Below are 19,271 nucleotides of genomic sequence, written 5' to 3'. Positions count from 1 at the left end.
TTAATTCGATTCTGACTTGATCCTAAACTGTTTGAATCGACTCACACTGATTTGAGTCGAATTAGTCACATAACGAGTCGATCTAGAGACAATATAATTGATTTCGGACCCCTTAAATGAAAGGTCTACTCAAGACACACAACTTTGTGTAACAATAGATCATTCTATATTTTCTAGTTTTTGAGAAAGTTTATTTTTCGAAAAGCTTCGTAAAAACTTCCGGTTCGACCGGAACAAGGTACTCAATATTTCGAATAGCCATTTAGGCAAAAAATTGCCAATTTGTTAATAACTTTTGATTCTTTGAACCGATTTTCACGATTATCCCCTCAAAGGAAAGGTCTGCTCAAGACACACAACTTTAACGAATGTGAGATTTTCTTGGCTACTTAATTTTTGCGAAATGAATTCCTATTTAAAAATGGCCGAAACAGCCAATTTGCCAATAACTTTTGATTCTTTGGACCGATTTTAAGACAGACCCCTCAAACGAAAGGTCTTTTGCAGACCAACAACTTTGTGGACGTAAAGACTTATCCATCGTTTCCAGTTTTTGAGAAATTACCACTGCGTTGCAATTTCGACAATGGCCCGGTTGAGTATCACTGACAGTTGCGTGTTGTAAAAACACCCAAATGTTATTTTCATTTTTTCCCCCTGGGAGCGGATAGCGACAGCGATCCAGATGGTCCTGGGGACCATTCACAAGCTCGATTTAGCCATTGGATCAATTCAACCATTGATTGTACAATTGATAAAGTGACAAATGATATGAAAAATCAGTAAATTTGAAAGGCACGCATGATATATCCGGATTCGAAGATCCGGATCTCAGAATGGGTTTGAATCGAAAGATTCGAATCCCTGTAGGGATTCAGTTTCCTCATCACTAACAATGTGGTATTCAAGGCGTTACTGACAACATGCCAGTAACGTGTGTCATAGTTACCTTGGTGGTAACTTGGTGTCGAACTAACATGTCCGGTTAAAAGGCGTCGCTCAAGACTTCAGTTTAAAACGGATGTTAAAACGTGTGCAGCAGAACCACGAAATCTTGGTTCCATTCAAATTTGGGTTTAGCTGATAGATTGAAACAAGCAAGAGTGAAATTTGTCATACTGGATTTTTTAAGTTGAATATTTTTCAATTATTTACAACCGTGTGGGAGCCAGTTGAAGTATCTTCTCGAATTTCCAAATTCGTTATATTGGATTTAGCCGATAAGGAAGTTTGACTGTAAATTGCATAGTAAATAAGTAGCTTACATTTTCTTTCCAGGCATTTACACGCTGGCCCTTTCTGAACATCCATGTCAAGGAATAGAAAATTTAGTAAAACTCTTTTTTCGTAAATTTTATTGTACCACTCGTTGTGTAGGAATTGTGAGATACAACATTTTTCAACGGATACGATCAGCTTCTAACTAAAAATATATTACTCAGGTTAGTTTAGTTTTGCATGAGGCGCTTCATTCGTTCCTTCAGAGAGCCTGCTTTTAGCTTGCCGGTCGGTTGCTTCGTCCCCGTGGATGTCGTGGAAGGTCGCTTAGTCTTTTTCAATCTGGAACAGACATAGACGCATTAGTACACTTTGCCAACAACATGGGCGGGTTGCGGGCACGGGCTTACAGTTCATTGAGCAGATTCTGCATCTCCTTCTTGTAAATACTCTTAAAGTCTTGCGCGAACGGAACCCACAGCTCGAAGAACATTTCCGGCTTGCATTCTTCCACCGTGCCCGTCTTCGGGGTGAAGTGATAAAAGCGCATTGTGCGCATGAAACACTCGCGACATTCATCCAGCTTGCAGAACTGCTTCGTGATGCGCGCGGTCGCTTTTTCGATAAATTCCTCCATTATTTCCTTGAACGGATGCAACTGATCTTCGGTCGATTCTTGAATTACTTTGTCCGCGGTCTGGCGACACTCTGGACGGTGGTGGTAAAGAAATTGTTATTTGAAATAGGCAAACAAAGCAATGCTCCGATGTACGTACCTTCCGTTTTTGAGCGTAGCATTGTGAGTTGCGATCGACAGTCATCGTAATCGACCAGGACGGCCTTATCCAAATCGCTAGGATCCGGAATGGGGAGATTGATTTCCTGCAGTATAATGCCACTCTTACGACATTGGCTTATGTACGTGCGGATAATGAAATGCAACAGGGTCGTGTTAGTGTCGGCCGATTTGACGTCCTTCAGCTTGCTTAGAATCTCCAGCCCGAAACCGTCCGCCTGACCACGTGTGCGATTGCCTCCGTTCATAAAGTTCCCCAGCGTTAGGATAATCGAAAAGAGGTGCTTCAGCTCTTCGCTCTCGGTGAGAAACTCGCACGTCTGCTTGACGGTTTTCAGCTTGCGCGATACACACTTGTAGTGCTCCTCGAACTCCGCCTGAAAGACGATGCACGAAATTCGCTCCGCAAAAAATGATATGCTCGAGATGCGCAGAAGAAACTGCTCCGGCTGATCGAGCGGGATCGCGTTGTTGTTGTTCGCTAGGCTGCTCTCGGCGTACTCCCGTATCAACATCAGCTCCTCGTCGGTGGCCTTTATTTGCAGTATCTTCTGCATTGCCTCCAGGCTGACGACGGACGTATCGCAGTGGTAGATGGCGCACTCGATCTCGTCCCACTCGAGGTGCAAGCTTTTCGCGAATATGCCCACGTTCTGCGATCGCTTGCAGTCGAGAATTTTGACCGTCTTCTCCGGCTTTTCCATCTTCTCGCGCAGCTTCGGCACGATGACCTGCCGGGAGAAGAGTTCGGTGAACTCATCCAAATTGTCCAGGTTCGTTTCCTCCAGCTCCTGCCACAGTCCCTGACGCTTTTCGGCGATGGCCGGAGGTGGTGAGGGGGTGGGTGGATTTTTTTCCGGTTCGCTCGTTTCCATTGGCTCCGCTTGCGGTAGCGAAACGGAACCACCATCCGTTTCTTCGGTTATGGAGGACGTGAGAGAGTTTGTAGTCTTGGACCCTGCTTCCTTTGGCGCCAGAATGCGTGTCCAGTAGAGGGGTTTCATTGGTTTCGGCGGATTTACCGGCTGCTTACGCAAAACTGAGAAGCAAGAAAGGAAACGAATGTTGTGTATTACGTCGCCTGTGGGGAGCAAACTCATCTAACGAGACACAAAACTACACAGAGGAAGAAACAACCAATTAAACTAGCAACCAAGGTAATAAGACACAGATTAGACGGACATACGAGTACATGTGATTGTGCTACACGTGGTGAGCCAAGCGTTGATCCACAATGTGGGTACCTTCACAAAAGGATATTACCCAGTGTATGGGGAGAAAAAAACGGAAACAAAAGTTACATGAGACAGACACCACTTTTGAAGAAATGGTGCAATATAAAATAACAAGCACCACAAAGGATCAAAACACCGTGGTAATAGGAAAGGAAAGAGTGCGATTTTTGTTTGATTTATGCAAATAGAGGGGTTTCGGAAGTTACAAATTAATCAGCAATCTACTACTGCACTACGCAAGAAAAGCTTTGGAGAAAACTGCCATATTTTCCTTTTCCTACTGTTAAAATGCCCTTCAAAAATTACTACTACTACAAAAGTGCATCAGTGAGTGGAAAAAACGTGAAGTTATTGAAAAAGGCTTAAATAAAATTGTTACAAAAAGTAAGAAAAAGTTTTAACTCGACTATTGCCATTTCCAACAAAAGAAAGGGAGAAAAAAATGTGACAGAATTTTGGGGAAGGAAAATAAACTATACAAAAATCTTAGGAGGTGGAAAAACAGTTTGAGATTGAGAACAAAAACAAACGCTTACTATTCGCCGCATACCATCCTCCGGGCACTGGTATGGGTAGTGGTAGTGGCGGAGGGCCACTGGTGTTCGCACTAGGGGGGCCTTGACTTGACGCTAATTTACCTGGTCCTAGCGCAGCCGCTGCGTTCGGTCCTCCACCGCCGGGACCGGGTGGAGGTGGAGGAGGCCCCGGTGGCCCCCCGAACGGGGGCGGTGGTGGTGGGGGTGGATTAGGATTCTGCACCCCACCCATCGGTAAGGGTGGTGGAGGTGGTGGTGGTGGAGCTGACTGACCGAAGGGTGGCGGTGGCGGTGGAGGAGGGGGTGGCATTGATTGGGAAGGACCCGAACTACCCGGTGGTCCCGGCGGGGGTGGTGGAGGAGGTGGTGGTGGCGGCATCGACGCCCCCAGCGGTGCCAAGGGTGGTGGAGGGGGAGGAGGAGGCGGTGGTGGTGCTGAGACTGTGACTTCCGAGTGACTTCTCGCATCCGTTACACCACTTCCGTCTTGGCTGGGATCCGTTTGGGTTTCTCTCGTCACTACGGTGGCTTCCGTGCCCTTCTGGGAGCCACTGGCGGATTGCTTGCAACAGTTGGAACATACGAAGATGGGCGCTCCAGGAGGGCAAGGGATGTTACAATGGTTACCATCGCCCAGCACGTTCTTGGCATTCGTCTCGGGGGATTCCGTTGGCGCCACGACTTGCGCCGGAGTGTGGCCGGTAGTAATACTGTTTTTGGGGAATGTTTGGTTATGTGTCGTGTTATCACATTCGCTGGCGGAAGCCTTCATATCGATATCTTCCGTTTCATTACTTGGTAGGGTCGCTGATGCACCTGTGGCCGGCACAGGGCGTTCGTTCTGGGCGATCCCCTCGAGACCGTTACGACGAGCTGCCTTGCTGGGGGTGCTTGTGGTCACGCCGAACAGAGTGCTTTCGGAATCATTTAGCAAATCCTTCGTTGCCGCGTCGTACACCGTGCAGTCGGTTTCGTTGAGCACATCCTGCGGCATTGAACGGCGACCCTTGGTGCCACCTTGGGCATCCTGGTTGAAGAATTCGCGTAATATGCATCTCACTTGCTCGATCGTTCCACAGCTGGCAATTTGATCCCGAAGAAGCTGTAAGTCACGATCCCAAGCTTGCTGCGTTGTGCTGTTCATTGCGATCTCCGGCTTGACGTTGGACTCGGTGCTGGTGCTGGTTGATTGGTGACATACGGTCTTCGCAGGAGCGGGGACATGGGGCCACACGACGTGCGGTTCAAGTCGGCCTGGGGTAACTGGTGCCGGTGTCGGTGGTTCGGTGTGGGTCCACTGGTACATAAGATTCGTCTAACAAAAAAATAAAGTCGCATTATTCCGATGCTCCGAAATATTGATCCGTTCGTTGGGTGTAACACACACTTGATCGCAAACGGAATTACTCAGTTTCTGCCTTTTAAACATGCTTTCAGCTGTGCAAGGGAGAAAATTTTGCGAATAAAGGCATCTAGGTCACGATTAAAACATCGGCAAACTAATTTCGTCCACTTTGAAACATTACTCAAAAACTGATCGTATCTGTTTTGTGTCCGGACAATGTGGCGGAGAATGGCTTTGTCAACATCTGCATTGTCACAACGTTTGTCAACATCTAGCTTCCCTTTCGTAGACGATGCTCCTATCTGATAAATCTCGCATGGTGAGTGCTTTTCGTTACCGTTCTTCTGTAAATAGAGCTACAACCGGTTGCTGCTATAACGGCGACGCTCACTGGAATGTGTTTTCTAGGGTTGGACATTGTCTTTGGCATTGGAGCATCAAGGTTAATTAGAGTGTCACAAATTCATTTTTTTTTAACTTTTTCATTTGAATTGATCAAGGCAAAACATTGAAAATTTAAAAGCATGCTTAAAAAATTAACATTCACGAGGAATTGAAATACTTTCATACAGTATTGCACCTTAGTATCTTGCTTAGGAATATCGAGTAACGTTATGTTTTAAACGTCGATCTTTTGTACGCAATCTGCTACGCATTTTTTTTTTGTTACCGCCATAAAAAAGCTATCATCAATCTTCTTTTTTATTACCTGTCGAACAAACTCACCCGAAAGGTATCTTGTGGAGGAGCATGCTTATCAGGAATCTGTTTCATCACACCGGCCACGAGCAAATTGGTACAGTACTGAAACAGCAGTGCTTGCAGGTCTTGTTCGTTCACTCCACTTAGATTCGAGACCAGAGACGACGATAGCCAGTTCATTAGCATGTGCCCTAAAATAAGGTATAGCAAAAGATTAATTTACGAAATAAGTTTTTTAGAAGATGATTGCTGTAATTTACAAGTGAAATTTACTCGTTAATCAAAGTGGTTGATATTAATGTTTACTAAAGATAATGTGTTCTTCATCGATTGTTTTCTTCCATGCAATAAGTTTTAAACGTGCACACTAACTATCATTCTGCACCGAGCTCTCTGAATGAAACGGGGCATCGAGAACGCTGATAAGGAGTGATCGTCGCAGTTACGATATCTATTGATAAGTGTCCATCTATTGCGCCTGCGACTGAATTGAACTTATCTCTATCGAAGGTGGTTTTTTAAGCATGCAGTGAATGAGTCAGTTTACCAGTAAGTGATGGTTGAGCAGTCTCAGTTAATTGGCCACTTACTTTCGGCAGGGATTGTATCATAATTTTCTTTAATAATGGTTTTACAAACAGCACATAATTTTCTACTATTTAGTAGTGTATGTACAGCGTATTAATGCTACGGACTAGCGTAATTAAGGGAAGCTTAATAGCAAGCAAGTAAATCTGGTTTACCTTCAAATTTTTCGTACGAGAAAAAGTTAAGCTTCTCCGGCACGTAGGACGGCCGTACCACTCTGCTTGCTGCGGTCACATTAGAGCCACTGGCGAGAGGAACCTTTCGGTCCGTTAAAACCGGTAACCGCGTTCCGGCGTACAGGCTCGATTTCGACAGCACTCGGGTGGGCTTTCCATGTTCCGTACTGCGGGCAGCGGTCACGGTGCCATTTCCCGAGGCGCTGCCGTTACTACCGACCGCGACGCTCGTGCTACCCGTTCTCCGGTGCGACAGGGGAATCCGTTTGCGCTCCATCGTGTCGTCCGGGGATGTCGACGTGGACGACTCCGGCGAGACATCAACTGCCCGCTCGGACTCAATGCAAATGCTGCTCACGTTGTGTTCGATTTGCAGTTTTGCCGGTGCGTGCGTTTGCCAACTGGACTGGGGCTGGGGCTTTTCGTTGCTGCTCGGTGGAAGATCGATTTTCGAGACATTCTTGCATTGCAGTTGCGATCTCAGATTTTCCGTGCGGTCACCATCGGCACTTGTGAGTGCAACCGGAAGTTGTTTTGGGATCCCCCCGGATTGCACGGGAGCATCGGCTAGGTCGCAGATGTTTTCCTCCGAATAATAGGCCTCGTTTATTTCCGTCGCAAACCCACCATGGGGTGACGACGGGTCGGTAAAGACCGAATCGGAGCTAGACGATGCCGTGCGCTCGCGAAGATGGATTACATTCGTGGTATCTGCAACGAGGATACAAATGTTGTGTACTTTTCTGCACACCAAAAAAGGCGAGGGGATTTAAATCTACACGAGATCAATATTCTTAAAACGGCGCTTAACGCCTGGTACTTTTCACGGTCAATGCCAACGTTGAGCATTAACAGCAATACCGAAGGAAAACAAATGACATTTTAATGCCAATTGTTTCCGCTATGTTCTTTCTTCTCTTTCCACGAAACTGGTCAATTGTTTTCGTTCGTACAAAATGTTTTTCCTCATTCTGTTTTCACAACGCCTTTCTTGGTCATTTCATTCATTCTTTTGCGCTCACACTTGTGTTGGTGGGCCTGCATGCAACTCATACCAGCATAAACCCCTTGCGATCATTGCGAAGATCATTTACGCAGGAATGTGAAACGGGAGTACAACACAAATTTAGGAACAATTTCGTCTGTTCGAATAATGACTTCTTCCGCCATTTTTACACACCCCACGATTTCGTTCCTGCTTTTCCTGCTGCTCCGGATGGATTGCATCGCAGTCTGGTTAATTGAAAAATAACGGGTTAAGCATCTTTCACTCACGGACTTCAGCACAGAATAGGCAACGTTTGTAGAATTAGAGAAGAATATTTGGATGGAAAATCATGCCACAGTTGCTGGGAAACGCACTTTTTCACATTTTCTAAACTTATTTTTGCGGTTTTGGGTAGTATTTTCCCGGAAACACACTGCAGATCGAGCGAACCACCGGCCACAGGTTTATGGTACAAGTTTTACACACAACAAACCTTTGTCGCTGGCAACCACCGTCGCGGACGCTGGAGTGGCCGTCGGTGACCGTCGGCTTTCACGCACTGCTGGAGCCTGACTAAGCGAATTGGCCCTTTTCCATGAATCGGTCGTGACAATGATCGGGTTCGCTGGCTGGTGCAGTCCGGCGGCGTCTGCACCACTACCAGCGCCTGCATCGCTGTGCGCGATAAAGTTCTCCCGTGCGTTGGGAACCGGTTCCTCCGCGCGGTGGAGACGCACACCCGTACCCGTAGCAGAACAACACCCCGTCGTCGGTAACGTTGTTTCCGATCGCGGGGGGCGCGATCGCGGGTCGGTGCTGGTGGTGTTTGCGTTGGTTGTTATAGTAACGGAGCGCGACGCGACCGGCAAATCGAGTCGAGCGTGCGTGTGTGCTTGTGCGATGGCCCTTTCGCGGGCGGTTGCCGGCGTTGCCTCTGCAACATGGTGCTCTTGTGTAGGTTGTGCTCGATGGTGGATGCCTCTACAACCCTTCTCAAAGCGGGTCAGCGACTTACGGTGTGCATCTTCTCCACCGCCTGCTCCTGCGCTTCTCTCCACAACGTTACTTTTGTGCCTCGGGATGGCCGCGGTTGCTGCGTTTGCTTCGCCGATCGTGCCCCCCGCTGCTAATGTCGTCATCGTTGCCGTTGCGTCATCGGAACGCGGTGGCGCATCTCCATCGTTGTTGGGGTCGCAAGTTTTGTTTGCCCCTGATTGTTTGATCCAATTCGGTGCATGTATTGTTAGAAGAAAATTTTAAACACATTTTAAGACACACCTTCTAACGTTAAGGTATACAATATAATAGTACACAGTCTTGAAAAGTAATTAAACTACATAAAAATCAAAAAGAGGACAAATAATAATAACAAAAATTAAATAATGGATAATATTTACGTCTAAATGAAATAATTTTGGGATTGGTTCGAATAGATACATCCTTTCAAAATAAAACCTTGACCTACTTTTAAAAGAAATAGATAAATTGTAACCAACCACATTAAACGATCGCTACTGGTCCAAGTTCTTCCATCCTAATCTTAATCACAAATATTATTTTTAGTAGCACCTTTGTGTAATATAAAAGTCGACGATTGGACCATACTTCTCCATTTTTTAATATATTTCCTCACGGGACCTAATTTAATACTTAATCTATCAATAGCATAACTTAAAGTCTATCTTTACTATTTTCGATCATTATTAAATCTAAACGCAAGTTTATATTTAAAAACCGTTGTCCAATGCACACATTTACTAATAATAATCATGTGTATGAAACCATTTCACTCAGAATTCGTAAAATCTAAATATCCAAAGAAAATGGTCGAATTTTTTTTTTTCGTCCACAGTTAAGTATAAGTTTCTTATATTTTGATAGGCATCGCTAGAACATTTTAATTTTTTTTTACTTTTTGAGTTAAGTTATTAATTTACTAGCTTAATTCTATCAAACTACTTAAGCGCTTTCAAGCGCTATATGAAAGTGAAATAGTGAAAAGAAGTAATGTATCCCACTGGCTCAAAGCCTCTTCCAATCGCCAATAAATTAAACCACATTCATAAAGGGTGGGCAACCTCACATTGTTTCACGTAACATCGCGAAACCTACCATGTTGTGTTAGCTGCTCTTGTGGTTTGCTGTAAAAAAACGCGTTAATGAACCGGGTGCTAATAATAAAGCATGCTTGCATACCGGTTTAGCGGTTGATAAGAAACGCTCGCCAGAATATGCCGTAGAAAGTTACAGTTGCTCGCACGGATCACCGTACAGCGTTTCATTGTGTGGCTTTAAAATTTCTAAATTGGGTTTTGATCGTTAAAAAAATAAACAGTGATATTGAATAGTAACGCTTTGCTTTGAAATTATTATATAACTAAAACATATTTATTTTCAATGAAGATGTAGTTTTTATTACTTTCTGCATTATCGCAATTCTGTATTTGTGGCTCTCTGCGGCTTTCGTAAAATAAAACCAATGTGACTCATGTCTGAATCCACTTGACCAATGAAAGAGTACAACGAAAATGATTCAGCTCATAAAACCAGTTCATAGTTGAGATATTTTACGTTCAACATACTGAAGGTATTTTTCCTTTTTCCGTCGTAATTTTTTTTTGTCTCAAAAATTATAGCACTAGCTCTAATGGAACAGAAAATAAATACATTTCGAGTAGATTTACAAAACATTGGGAAAAAGAAAGAGGAACCAAGTTTGCAAAACCCCCGTTTCGCTCGGCGAAACTTACCGGACAGTTTTTCCGGGAACTCAGCGGCGAACTCTTCCGGTTCGCGCTCGTCGAAATCAGCTGATTTTGAAAGCTCGCTCGGTTGGCCGTCGGCCACATCCTGGCGCAGGATGCTTTTGCCCGAGTGAGAGACCGCATCGAGCAGGATGTTCGAAAAGCCGTCCTCTTCCGTGTCAGCAGCAGCAAGGTCGGCTTTGGTGCCGTCCTCTCCGCCACCACCACCGCCACCGACGCCCCCGCCGGCCCCATGTTCCACCAGCAGCTGCTTCTTCTTGCCGAACTTGATGAAGCTTCGGCCCTTGCCGAGGGTGGGAGTTTTCGAAAACTTCGACCCGGCAACGGGTGGCGGCCGCTGCTCAGCTGACGATGAGACGTACGACGCTGGCTGGCCAGCAGCTGACTGTCCTTGCGTGTTGCCCATTATGAACAGCGAGTTGCGGAACCCCCGTCCAATCCTTCGATATGCGAAGGTTCCACTGCGGTGGCAAACGATTTGCTCAACGATTAGTCCGCCCGCCGACGGATGGATAATACTTCATCTAAACGCAAAAATGTCACACAAACACTGCGGGTTTTCCTTTCACTGCCCGCGCACGGACGAGACGGAAACGCTCCTCCACGATGTCTGCAAGCGCCGTCCAATTAGGAGCACCGTATTGGAAGAACACATTTCCTGCATGACAACCTTGCTGGTGGCCCACTGCGATGTTTGGGGGTTTGCGTTTTGCACAAGACGCTACGGTTTGCGCTGCCAACTTCGATTGCACCATTAATTGCTCGTTTCACTCACGCGGCTTGAGGGATTGCGCGACCAAAGGTATGACCGATTGACGGATGGGTTTGCGCCATCGAAAAAAGGGGGTTCGACTTTTCCGGCACCATCAAATTTTCACTGGCGTACGGGCGTATAGATTTTTCCAAACTGCATCGACTGCGTACCATGCACCAGGGAGGAAAAGCTGTCACTCGGTGAGCTCACTGTTTAGTAGAACACTGCTCACTACGGTGACACACCACTCGCCACGGGTTTTCCTTCGGTTCGATGTTCGAACCCACTTTCCCGACATGCGCATTCTCGCCCTTCGAAGGCGTCGTCGTCGTTGGCGCGTTTTCCACCCCGAACGCTTTGTTTATGCTACAAAACCACGCGCAAAATGGCACTACCGTTTGAACTATGCGTGAACAAAACTGGCACAACTGAGCCGAGAAAAAAAAAAAAATCTTTCCAGTAAGGCACAGAGTGATTTTCACCGCGCGCGCGCGCGTGCTTCCAGTTGCGGCGAGGCGTGAAACGATACTGAGCGGCTTCGAGGGGTCGGCCGCAATGGCGAACGAAACAAACCGATCCGGTGGTCCCGGCCCAGCCAGTCTACAATGGCCGCACCGTCAACCGCAACGAAAGTGTAATCTTTTCTTGATCTAGCTCTGGCTGCGAGGGGCCACTTGGTTTTTTTGGCTTCGCTGCACCGACGAGTCCGCCGTTCGGGGGTTTGGTGGACCGAAATGACGCACAACGGTTCGTAAAATGTGCAATCGGCTTACACATTGCTACACAGACTTTTCGTCCGTCTGATAATGCGTGTCCTAAAGCTGGCAGAAACAAATGGAACCGTGGTATGAAATTGAATTACTCACCCATTTATTAATGATAGTTTGTACAATTGACGCTGAATAACGTAGAATTCATCTGACGTAGATTTATTTTCTACCTTATCTTGGAGACTAGCTGGTCCAACGATCACGATTGTTTCTGTTTTGTGATTGTTATCAAGCTAAATTTATTAAAAGTATCGTTTGCATTTTACTACACTATACTTCGAATCTCATTTTAAACTGAATGGATTTACTTTAAGAATTTACTTTTTGGTGGAGTATGGATTTTAATTCCTACCTTGCTTGGAGAGAACAGAGGACATCCATGAACGACGAATGAAAAGTTTACTGTATAAAAAAAAACCTTAACGCAGCCATGTGCGGAGACAAACTTTTTCATTGATGCGATTGTTTCCGCATTTATTTTTCCCAAATTAACTTTTAATATTCCCCAAACAAAATACTAAAAATGGGTGGTTTCTTGCGTGCTGACTCTTGTTGATTAATCAATGGCTATGCTTTGATTTGTAAGTTAAATTCGTGAAGGACTCTAACATGTACATCCAGTGAATACATTTTGTTTTTTAAATCGTTCGTTTTAGTACTATTTGCCAACGCATTATTCATTCAATTTAAATATTGTATTTTATCACTGTTACATAACATAAATTTTTCAAAATGATTTTTAATCTTTTTGCTAACACGTTATTTATTCAATTTAAATTTTGAATTTTACCACAGTTGCATAACATTAGTTTTTCAAAATGATTCAAATACATTAGCCATAACCATGTACGTTTCAGCTGGAATGGAATTACGCACAGCACTTCACATACGGTTACGGAAAACCCAATTGTTACACTTCTTACACGCGTCCCCGGGGTGGAAAAAGGCATGGTGGTGCATGGAAATGCTAAAAATAAATTATCCGAGAACTACCGGCGTATGGAGACGAGCGTGGCCTTTTCTCCACGTGTGTTACGCGGCATGTTCGGTCGCTGTTTGTGCTCATTTGTAGTTTCGTCTGTTTCTGTACATTTAAACAGGCAGCCACTTAGACAGAACGTTAACGGCATCGCGAGGATCGCTCTGCTTATCATGCTTCAGTGGGAAGCGTAGCGAGGGAAGATTTTCACCGGAGAAGGGTGGATGTAATTTTCCACGCTGGATTTGATCTCTTGCTTACCAACTCTTGCTGGAACACAGGTTGGAGTGTGGTATGTTTTGTTTGTGCGTTGCTCTGGGCTATGTTCGCTTCGTATCTGTCATACCAGGGACGAAAAACAATCCCTAGTTGGAATGGGAAATAATTTTTTTATTAGACTGGAAGTTTATTAACAATCATCTGTTTCTTACAATTTCCTTCAATAAATTGCCACATATAAAATGCTTGAGCTATTAAAGCTCAAAAACGAAAAAGGAGGTTGGTTACTGAGCATAACAAACATTATTTTTTTTACGTAATTTGATGGTAAAAATAGTTGTGTAGAAAAATGTTGAAAATTACTAAATACGTACTGTTATTGAAAGACAAACTTTGGGAAGTATAAAATATAGCTTCATTTGTTTATGTTTCATTGTACAAATAATTTTGTAGCAAAGTGTTATAAATATTCAAAACTATCAGTAATTGAGGGACAAACTTTGGGAAGAATTTTTCATTTAAGGATCACCAAGTTTAATTTGTATCCCTCCAAGGAAATTGTCGTCATTTGTGTATTTATTTGGATGAAAGTAGAGTTTATCTTAATCGAACACATGCTCCAATTTTAGTTGTGGACTAACGATAATTCTTATTGTTGATATTGAAGATACATCTGTATATACAGCTTTGATTTTAGATTATGAAGATCAAGTGTTTCTCACGGTATTAAACTTAGGATTTGTTTTATCTGAACTTAGTTTGCAGATTGAGACATATTGAAAAAGTCATAATTTGCAATACAAAATGCATTCCGGTGCATCGCGGTTCGTCAATGGCTAGTATGCTTAAATCCCGTTTTACCTTTTTTATGGAACTGCTTCCTGTTGTGTATGCCATATGTGCTAACAAGTGAAAATTCACATGCAAGAAGAAACTAGTTCAAGCTAAGTACGACTTTCAACTTGAAACATTTTTTTGCTCGCTTCAAATGGTGCTTCATTGTCTCTTCGTTCATTATAAAGAAAAACTTGTGGTAACGGTAGATGTACCGTGGTATGATATGCGGTCGTGTAAAGTTTGCAAACAAAGTACATAATCCGTAATTGTATTTTTCCGGTGTTTTGTTCCCCGTGCTGGTCGCGAACTGCAGGGAAAAACTTTCCGCAGTAGTGAAATATGCTGCGTGGAAAAGTGTATCCACAAGCGGTAATGAAGAATAAGTGCGTCTTTTCATCTCGTTTCTATTAGCATATTGGCTAAGATGGTAGGTTTATCTTATTTTTCACCCTCGGTGGACCGGGGCAGGTAGGGTTGGAAATGAAAACTTACTCCAACAACACAGTCCGAAGGATGCGAGAGTATGTACCGATTTATAACGTTCTGCGTACCGAAGACGAGCAAAGTGGTTAAAGTGAAAGGACTTCGGTGTTTTATATTGAAAAACTTTTGTCCACCTTTGCGTCGTTAGTTTTCTCGCGAGAATGAATTCATCCCTTTAAAATCGCTGCAGTTCGTACTCATTTTCTCCGAACATAAATTGCATCAGCTGGGGTGTTAGTGAATAGTTTTTGTGTAAGTTTATCAACCTGTTAAGTATTAGAAAAAGTTGTTGGGTTGCATGATAGTGGATTGTCGGCAACATTAAAAATAAATGTTATGCTTTTAACAAAAAATGAGGTGAAAAGAAAATTGAGATGCGAACCTTAGATAAGTTAAAAAAAGACATAGCTTTTAAGTAAAGAGTGGAAAAATGAATTTAAATAAACAAGTTGAAAAGACGAACATGAAACTACAACAAACAAACAAGCAGTGGACCAAGAAATTGAATAATTTGCGCTAGAATAAAAGCGAATACGGTGACAGATAAACACATTTCGCAGATACTTGTTTTCCATGTATGCTTTATTTAAAATATCAAATAAAATAAAATATAAGTTTTTTTTGTAGAAAAGAAAAGTAAGATACGAACCACGAACGAACCGAGACAAAAAAGACATAACTTTTGGGTAAAGAGTAGAAAAATGAACTTAAATATAAAAGGTGGAAAGACCAGCAAGAAACTACAACAAACAAACAAGCAGTGGACAAAGTAACTGAATAATTTTCGGTGGAATAAAAGCGATTACGACCGCAGATAAACATATTTCGCAGATAATTGTTTTCCATGTTTGCTTTATTTAAAATATCATTTCCAGTTTTTTTGTTCGATTTGTTTTCTTTTGTTCGCGTAGGAAAAACAAAACAACAGAAACACAATCATCAAACGACTCGTTTTAATCTCTCGTATATAAGAGAATGATCTTTTACGCATATGTTCGAATATCAATGGACTGCGATCTTCTTTCCACGAAAACCGAAAGAAACCCCCCTGCATCTTTGCGTTCTAGCTGATCTGAACTTTCCTCTGGGTTTTCTCTATATAGGTCTCCTCTTTTAATCTCTCACGTGACTGCAGCTTTTTTTAAATGTATATATGTATATGATAGGAGAATCCGCTTAAATTTTCCTCTATGCGATGGGCTCTTACTGCACTATATATTTACACTTTGCATAATTTTGTTTTTGTTTTGTATTACTGTAACATCGTGATCCAGTTATATCTCGTAATTTAAATACATTCGCGCCTCTTCGTTTTCTGGTGTAGATGTGTGTGTGTGTGTGTCTTAGTGATTTCTTCCGCTAAGTTAAAGTATCTTTCCTTCGAGTGCGCTCTGCACCCGTTTTCCACTTGGACTATGTTGTCTAGTAGTTTTAGTTTTTTAATGTGTTTACACTTACGACCTAGTTTTTACATTGCCGTATTTCCCGGGGTTTACTTTCATATCTCTTCGTAAATCATCCGCTCCATTCGCTTCATATGGCGGGCAAAAGCATTCCTATCTATCTAGATTTATTTAAAAAAATAATTAGCCTTCTATATGTTCATTAAAAAAAAGAAAATCTCTTTTAACGTTCGACGATTTTCAGCAACTCCGTAATATGCTTTAGTTGTTCAAAACAATTGTTCGCCTCATTGGGCCTTACAGTGGTGAAAAGCCGATTGCAATGCTTGTTCGTTTTACATTATGAAGTAAATTTTGTTTTGTGCGATCGAGATCATTTTTAAAATTGCATATGAACACACAAATACGCAAAACAAAACAAAACAGGAACCAAAACAAATCAATTCTTTCGAATCGATGAGCGTAAATTGTGATTTAAAATGCGTTAAAAATGCAATTACGGTGCTTCTCCGTATTAAAAGCTCACCACGGAAAGCTCTCACCAACTTATTCACCACGGAGTGTAAAGGCGTTTTGTCGGTTGAATTTTGAAATTTGAACCTAAGAGTAGTTGATCCGCTCTGGAGTTTTTGTTGGAGTATTATTTTAAATGCAAATTTATGCCTTAATGCAGCGAGTATTAATTTTAAGTCCAACATAAATCCAATCGTTAAGATTCTTCTACATCGCCTAAACCACTCACAGTTTGCAGCAAATGATTTGTTTGTTTGATCCGGACTGGATGTTCCGGTATGCCGTCGATTTAAAGAGTATTTCAAAAATGTCTTACGCATATGGTGCCTCTCTCTTAAGAGTCGGTGTGTGTGTGCTTTGCAGATTGTTGACAACGAGAAAGGAGGGAATTCTAATGCAGTCGTAATTTCGTAACTCGTGTTTTCCTTATTCCTTTTTCCACACATGTGCAATTGCAATGCGCAGCAACGGTTTTGTTACCTCTTCTCTTCGGCGCTTGCAATAACCGTGTGATTTGCGTTAATAAATTCGATATTTCCTATACACCAGGACACACACACAACAGATACATGCACCACTTACTTAGCCAGACATTGCTCCGCACAAAACGCACAGTTTACGGAAACGGAAAAAGAAGCGAGTAGCAAAGATTGGATTGGCAAAGGCGGGAAAAACTCGGGTTTGCAACGCGCCGTCGGCCTTAGCTCGGATGGTTTCTACCTATTGTTCTACTTCTGGTCGGTATTTTATGTTACGGGAGGAAGTGCTGGTTTTGACACACACACACACATTTCGCAAAAGGAAGGATGATTTTTTTGTTCTTGTTTTGTTTGTGCAACTTGCTTCCAGCTCTAGGGCTCTAGTAAGGGGATGTCGATAGAGATTCTTCTCGTGTTCGTGGTGCCAATAGAAACTTCTTTTTTTCCCTAAATTGTTGTGTGTGTTCTGGTAGCTCTGGTAAGTGTTGCTTTAGCTTTGATTTAGTGTCGTTATCACCGAAAGCTGGTAAATGGTTCGCCCTTGTTTTCGTTCTATAAAATCGTATTTAAAAACATGCCCTCGCATTACCCTCCCAATGAGGTCTATATGCACCATGCATTCCACATTTGCTTCTCGTTCACGCCGAAAGGGGATACGATATCTCTCTATGATAACCAATTCGTATTCTTTCCCTTTTTCGCTCTGTACACCCACACGCAGGCATTCCATCATGCACTCGCACCTAACCTATACACCGGACAATTGTTTTATGATTAAAAAATAAAAGTAAAAACACCTACCAATATGTCGAGCCCAATATGCTGCTTGTTTTATGCACTCGGTTTGTGTTTTTCTTTTTATACACTTTGCCTAGTCACTTGCTAGAATAATGCTACTTTGCTACTGCGCGATTGCCCCACACACTCGATCGATCGATCGTCGATCCGTGCTGCGGGTGTAAGATTAGACTTTTAAGGGCACATATTTAACTCCATTTTATACGGTTTTAAAAGTGGACTAGAGTTAGCAAATCGTAGCACCCATCTCCATCCATACAGGGTGTGTGTGTGTGTGTGTGTGTGCTGGCCTACTCGGTTTCCTCGTCTTTTTACTTCGTAAACCACGTGCTCGTGCTACATATGGAGTACTGTCTGTGTGTATGCGTGTGTGTATGTGTGTATTTCCGGTTAGGTAATATAGTAGCTACAAATGGTTTTACTACACGTGTGAGTACACATCGTACCTTTGATGCCAGTGGTTTCTTCTGTTCTATCTGTTTGTTTTTTGTTTTCGATGAGTATCCCTTCAATTGAAAAGTCATCGAGTGGAGATGGTGGCCATCGCGCGACAGGTAGTACGACAATCGTGGATGTATTTGATTAACCATGCTGGCCGATAGAGCGGCCAGGCAACCGGTGGTGTAAGCCTTTCCGCAAACCAGGAGCCTCCCATGAGTAATGCGCAAACTAATTCTAATCATTGGTATAAAAAGAACGCTCTTCAAACTTCCGCGGGAGTACGAGAAGAGCCGGTGGTTACAATAATAGTCATAATAATAAAATAGTACACGCAATCCCGTTGTTCATTGGGACCGTTTTAGCTTTTTTTTGCGGGATTAGTACCGGGATACTATTATCCTGTACACAGTTCATTTCGAACCGCACACATTTACCCCGTCAGCGAGTTCATTGGTGGCCATCGTTTGATGTTCGTTCGTCCGATTTCTGGCTTCCGCACTTAACACAGGGTCAACTGTCTGCAAATGGCGCTACAACACAATAATTAATCGCAAATGAACGTAATGCTGAGGGATGGACGCGCTATGTAAAATTGAGTGGGGGAGGAAAAACAGTTCTAAAAGACCCCGTTTGCGGTTGCCCGGGTTTCCCACCGTGGAGGCCGTACCGTGTCACTGGCACTTAAATTAAAGTGTCAAGCTAAACAATTAGCCTCGCAAACTGTGTAACAAACTAATGACCGCAATTGGCTCTGGTACGCGGTGTGCTTTATGAGCCCGGATCGATGTTCCAAATCGGGTTTTTGTTGCCGTCCTTGCTTTCCCATCCATTGCCCGTCCGTATCGATGAAGCAATAATGCATCGAGATACATTCATAACTTCGTGCCTGCGCGCAAACGATTATTCGAGGAGGAGTTGGGGGAGGTGGTGGTGGTTGTGCGGCAGCAAAGTGGGCAGCAATTGCAACATCGTTTATCAAAACGCGGTTATCGTCCCAGCTACTTCTAGCTTTTAATTGATATCCGATGCCCCTTCCGCGCGTTCCGGTGTTCATTTTATGTAAATCGATCCGCTAATGATGGTGTGTGCTACCGTTATTCCTACTCCTTTTTGTTGGCTCTATCCGATTCGATTTTTTGTTCGGCTCTTCACAATCATTGCGATCCATTCTCCCCTCGTGTCAACCTCGTTCGTGTCGATGGCAGGAAGTGTTTGTTACCCCCGGCAATTGCTGGGATAGGTGGAA

General features: G+C 43.4%; 1 protein-coding gene across 1 annotated transcript; it reads right to left on the bottom strand.

The window, feature by feature from the left end:
* Positions 1-1,351: 1,351 nt before the first annotated feature.
* LOC131293523 (formin-2) lies at positions 1,352-10,755 on the bottom strand. Its single transcript, XM_058321598.1, has 8 exons — positions 10,335-10,755; positions 8,078-8,794; positions 6,576-7,307; positions 5,857-6,023; positions 3,786-5,100; positions 1,995-3,053; positions 1,629-1,926; positions 1,352-1,560 (listed from the first exon to the last, which is right to left on the bottom strand). The coding sequence occupies exons 1-8, from the start codon at positions 10,753-10,755 to the stop codon at positions 1,449-1,451; spliced, it is 4,821 nt and encodes a 1,606-aa protein (XP_058177581.1). The 3' UTR covers positions 1,352-1,448.
* Positions 10,756-19,271: the final 8,516 nt, after the last annotated feature.

This window comes from Anopheles ziemanni, chromosome 2 (genome assembly GCF_943734765.1).
Source record: "Anopheles ziemanni chromosome 2, idAnoZiCoDA_A2_x.2, whole genome shotgun sequence".
Taxonomy (NCBI): Eukaryota; Metazoa; Arthropoda; class Insecta; order Diptera; family Culicidae; genus Anopheles; species Anopheles ziemanni.
The sequence above is the reverse complement of the archived record's forward strand: the minus strand, read 5'-3'. Positions and strand labels throughout refer to the sequence as shown.

Bases quoted from the DNA above. Each gene is read 5' to 3' on its own strand.
- LOC131293523 (XM_058321598.1), bottom strand. From the start codon at position 10,755: ATGGGCAACACGCAAGGACAGTCAGCTGCTGGCCAGCCAGCGTCGTAC. The intron at 7,308-8,077 runs GTTTGTTGTGTG...TCCTCGTTGCAG, and splicing joins GGTGGTTGCCAGCGACAAAG to ATACCACGAATGTAATCCAT. The intron at 3,054-3,785 runs GTAAGCGTTTGT...CTTGCTTCTCAG, and splicing joins AGGATGGTATGCGGCGAATA to TTTTGCGTAAGCAGCCGGTA.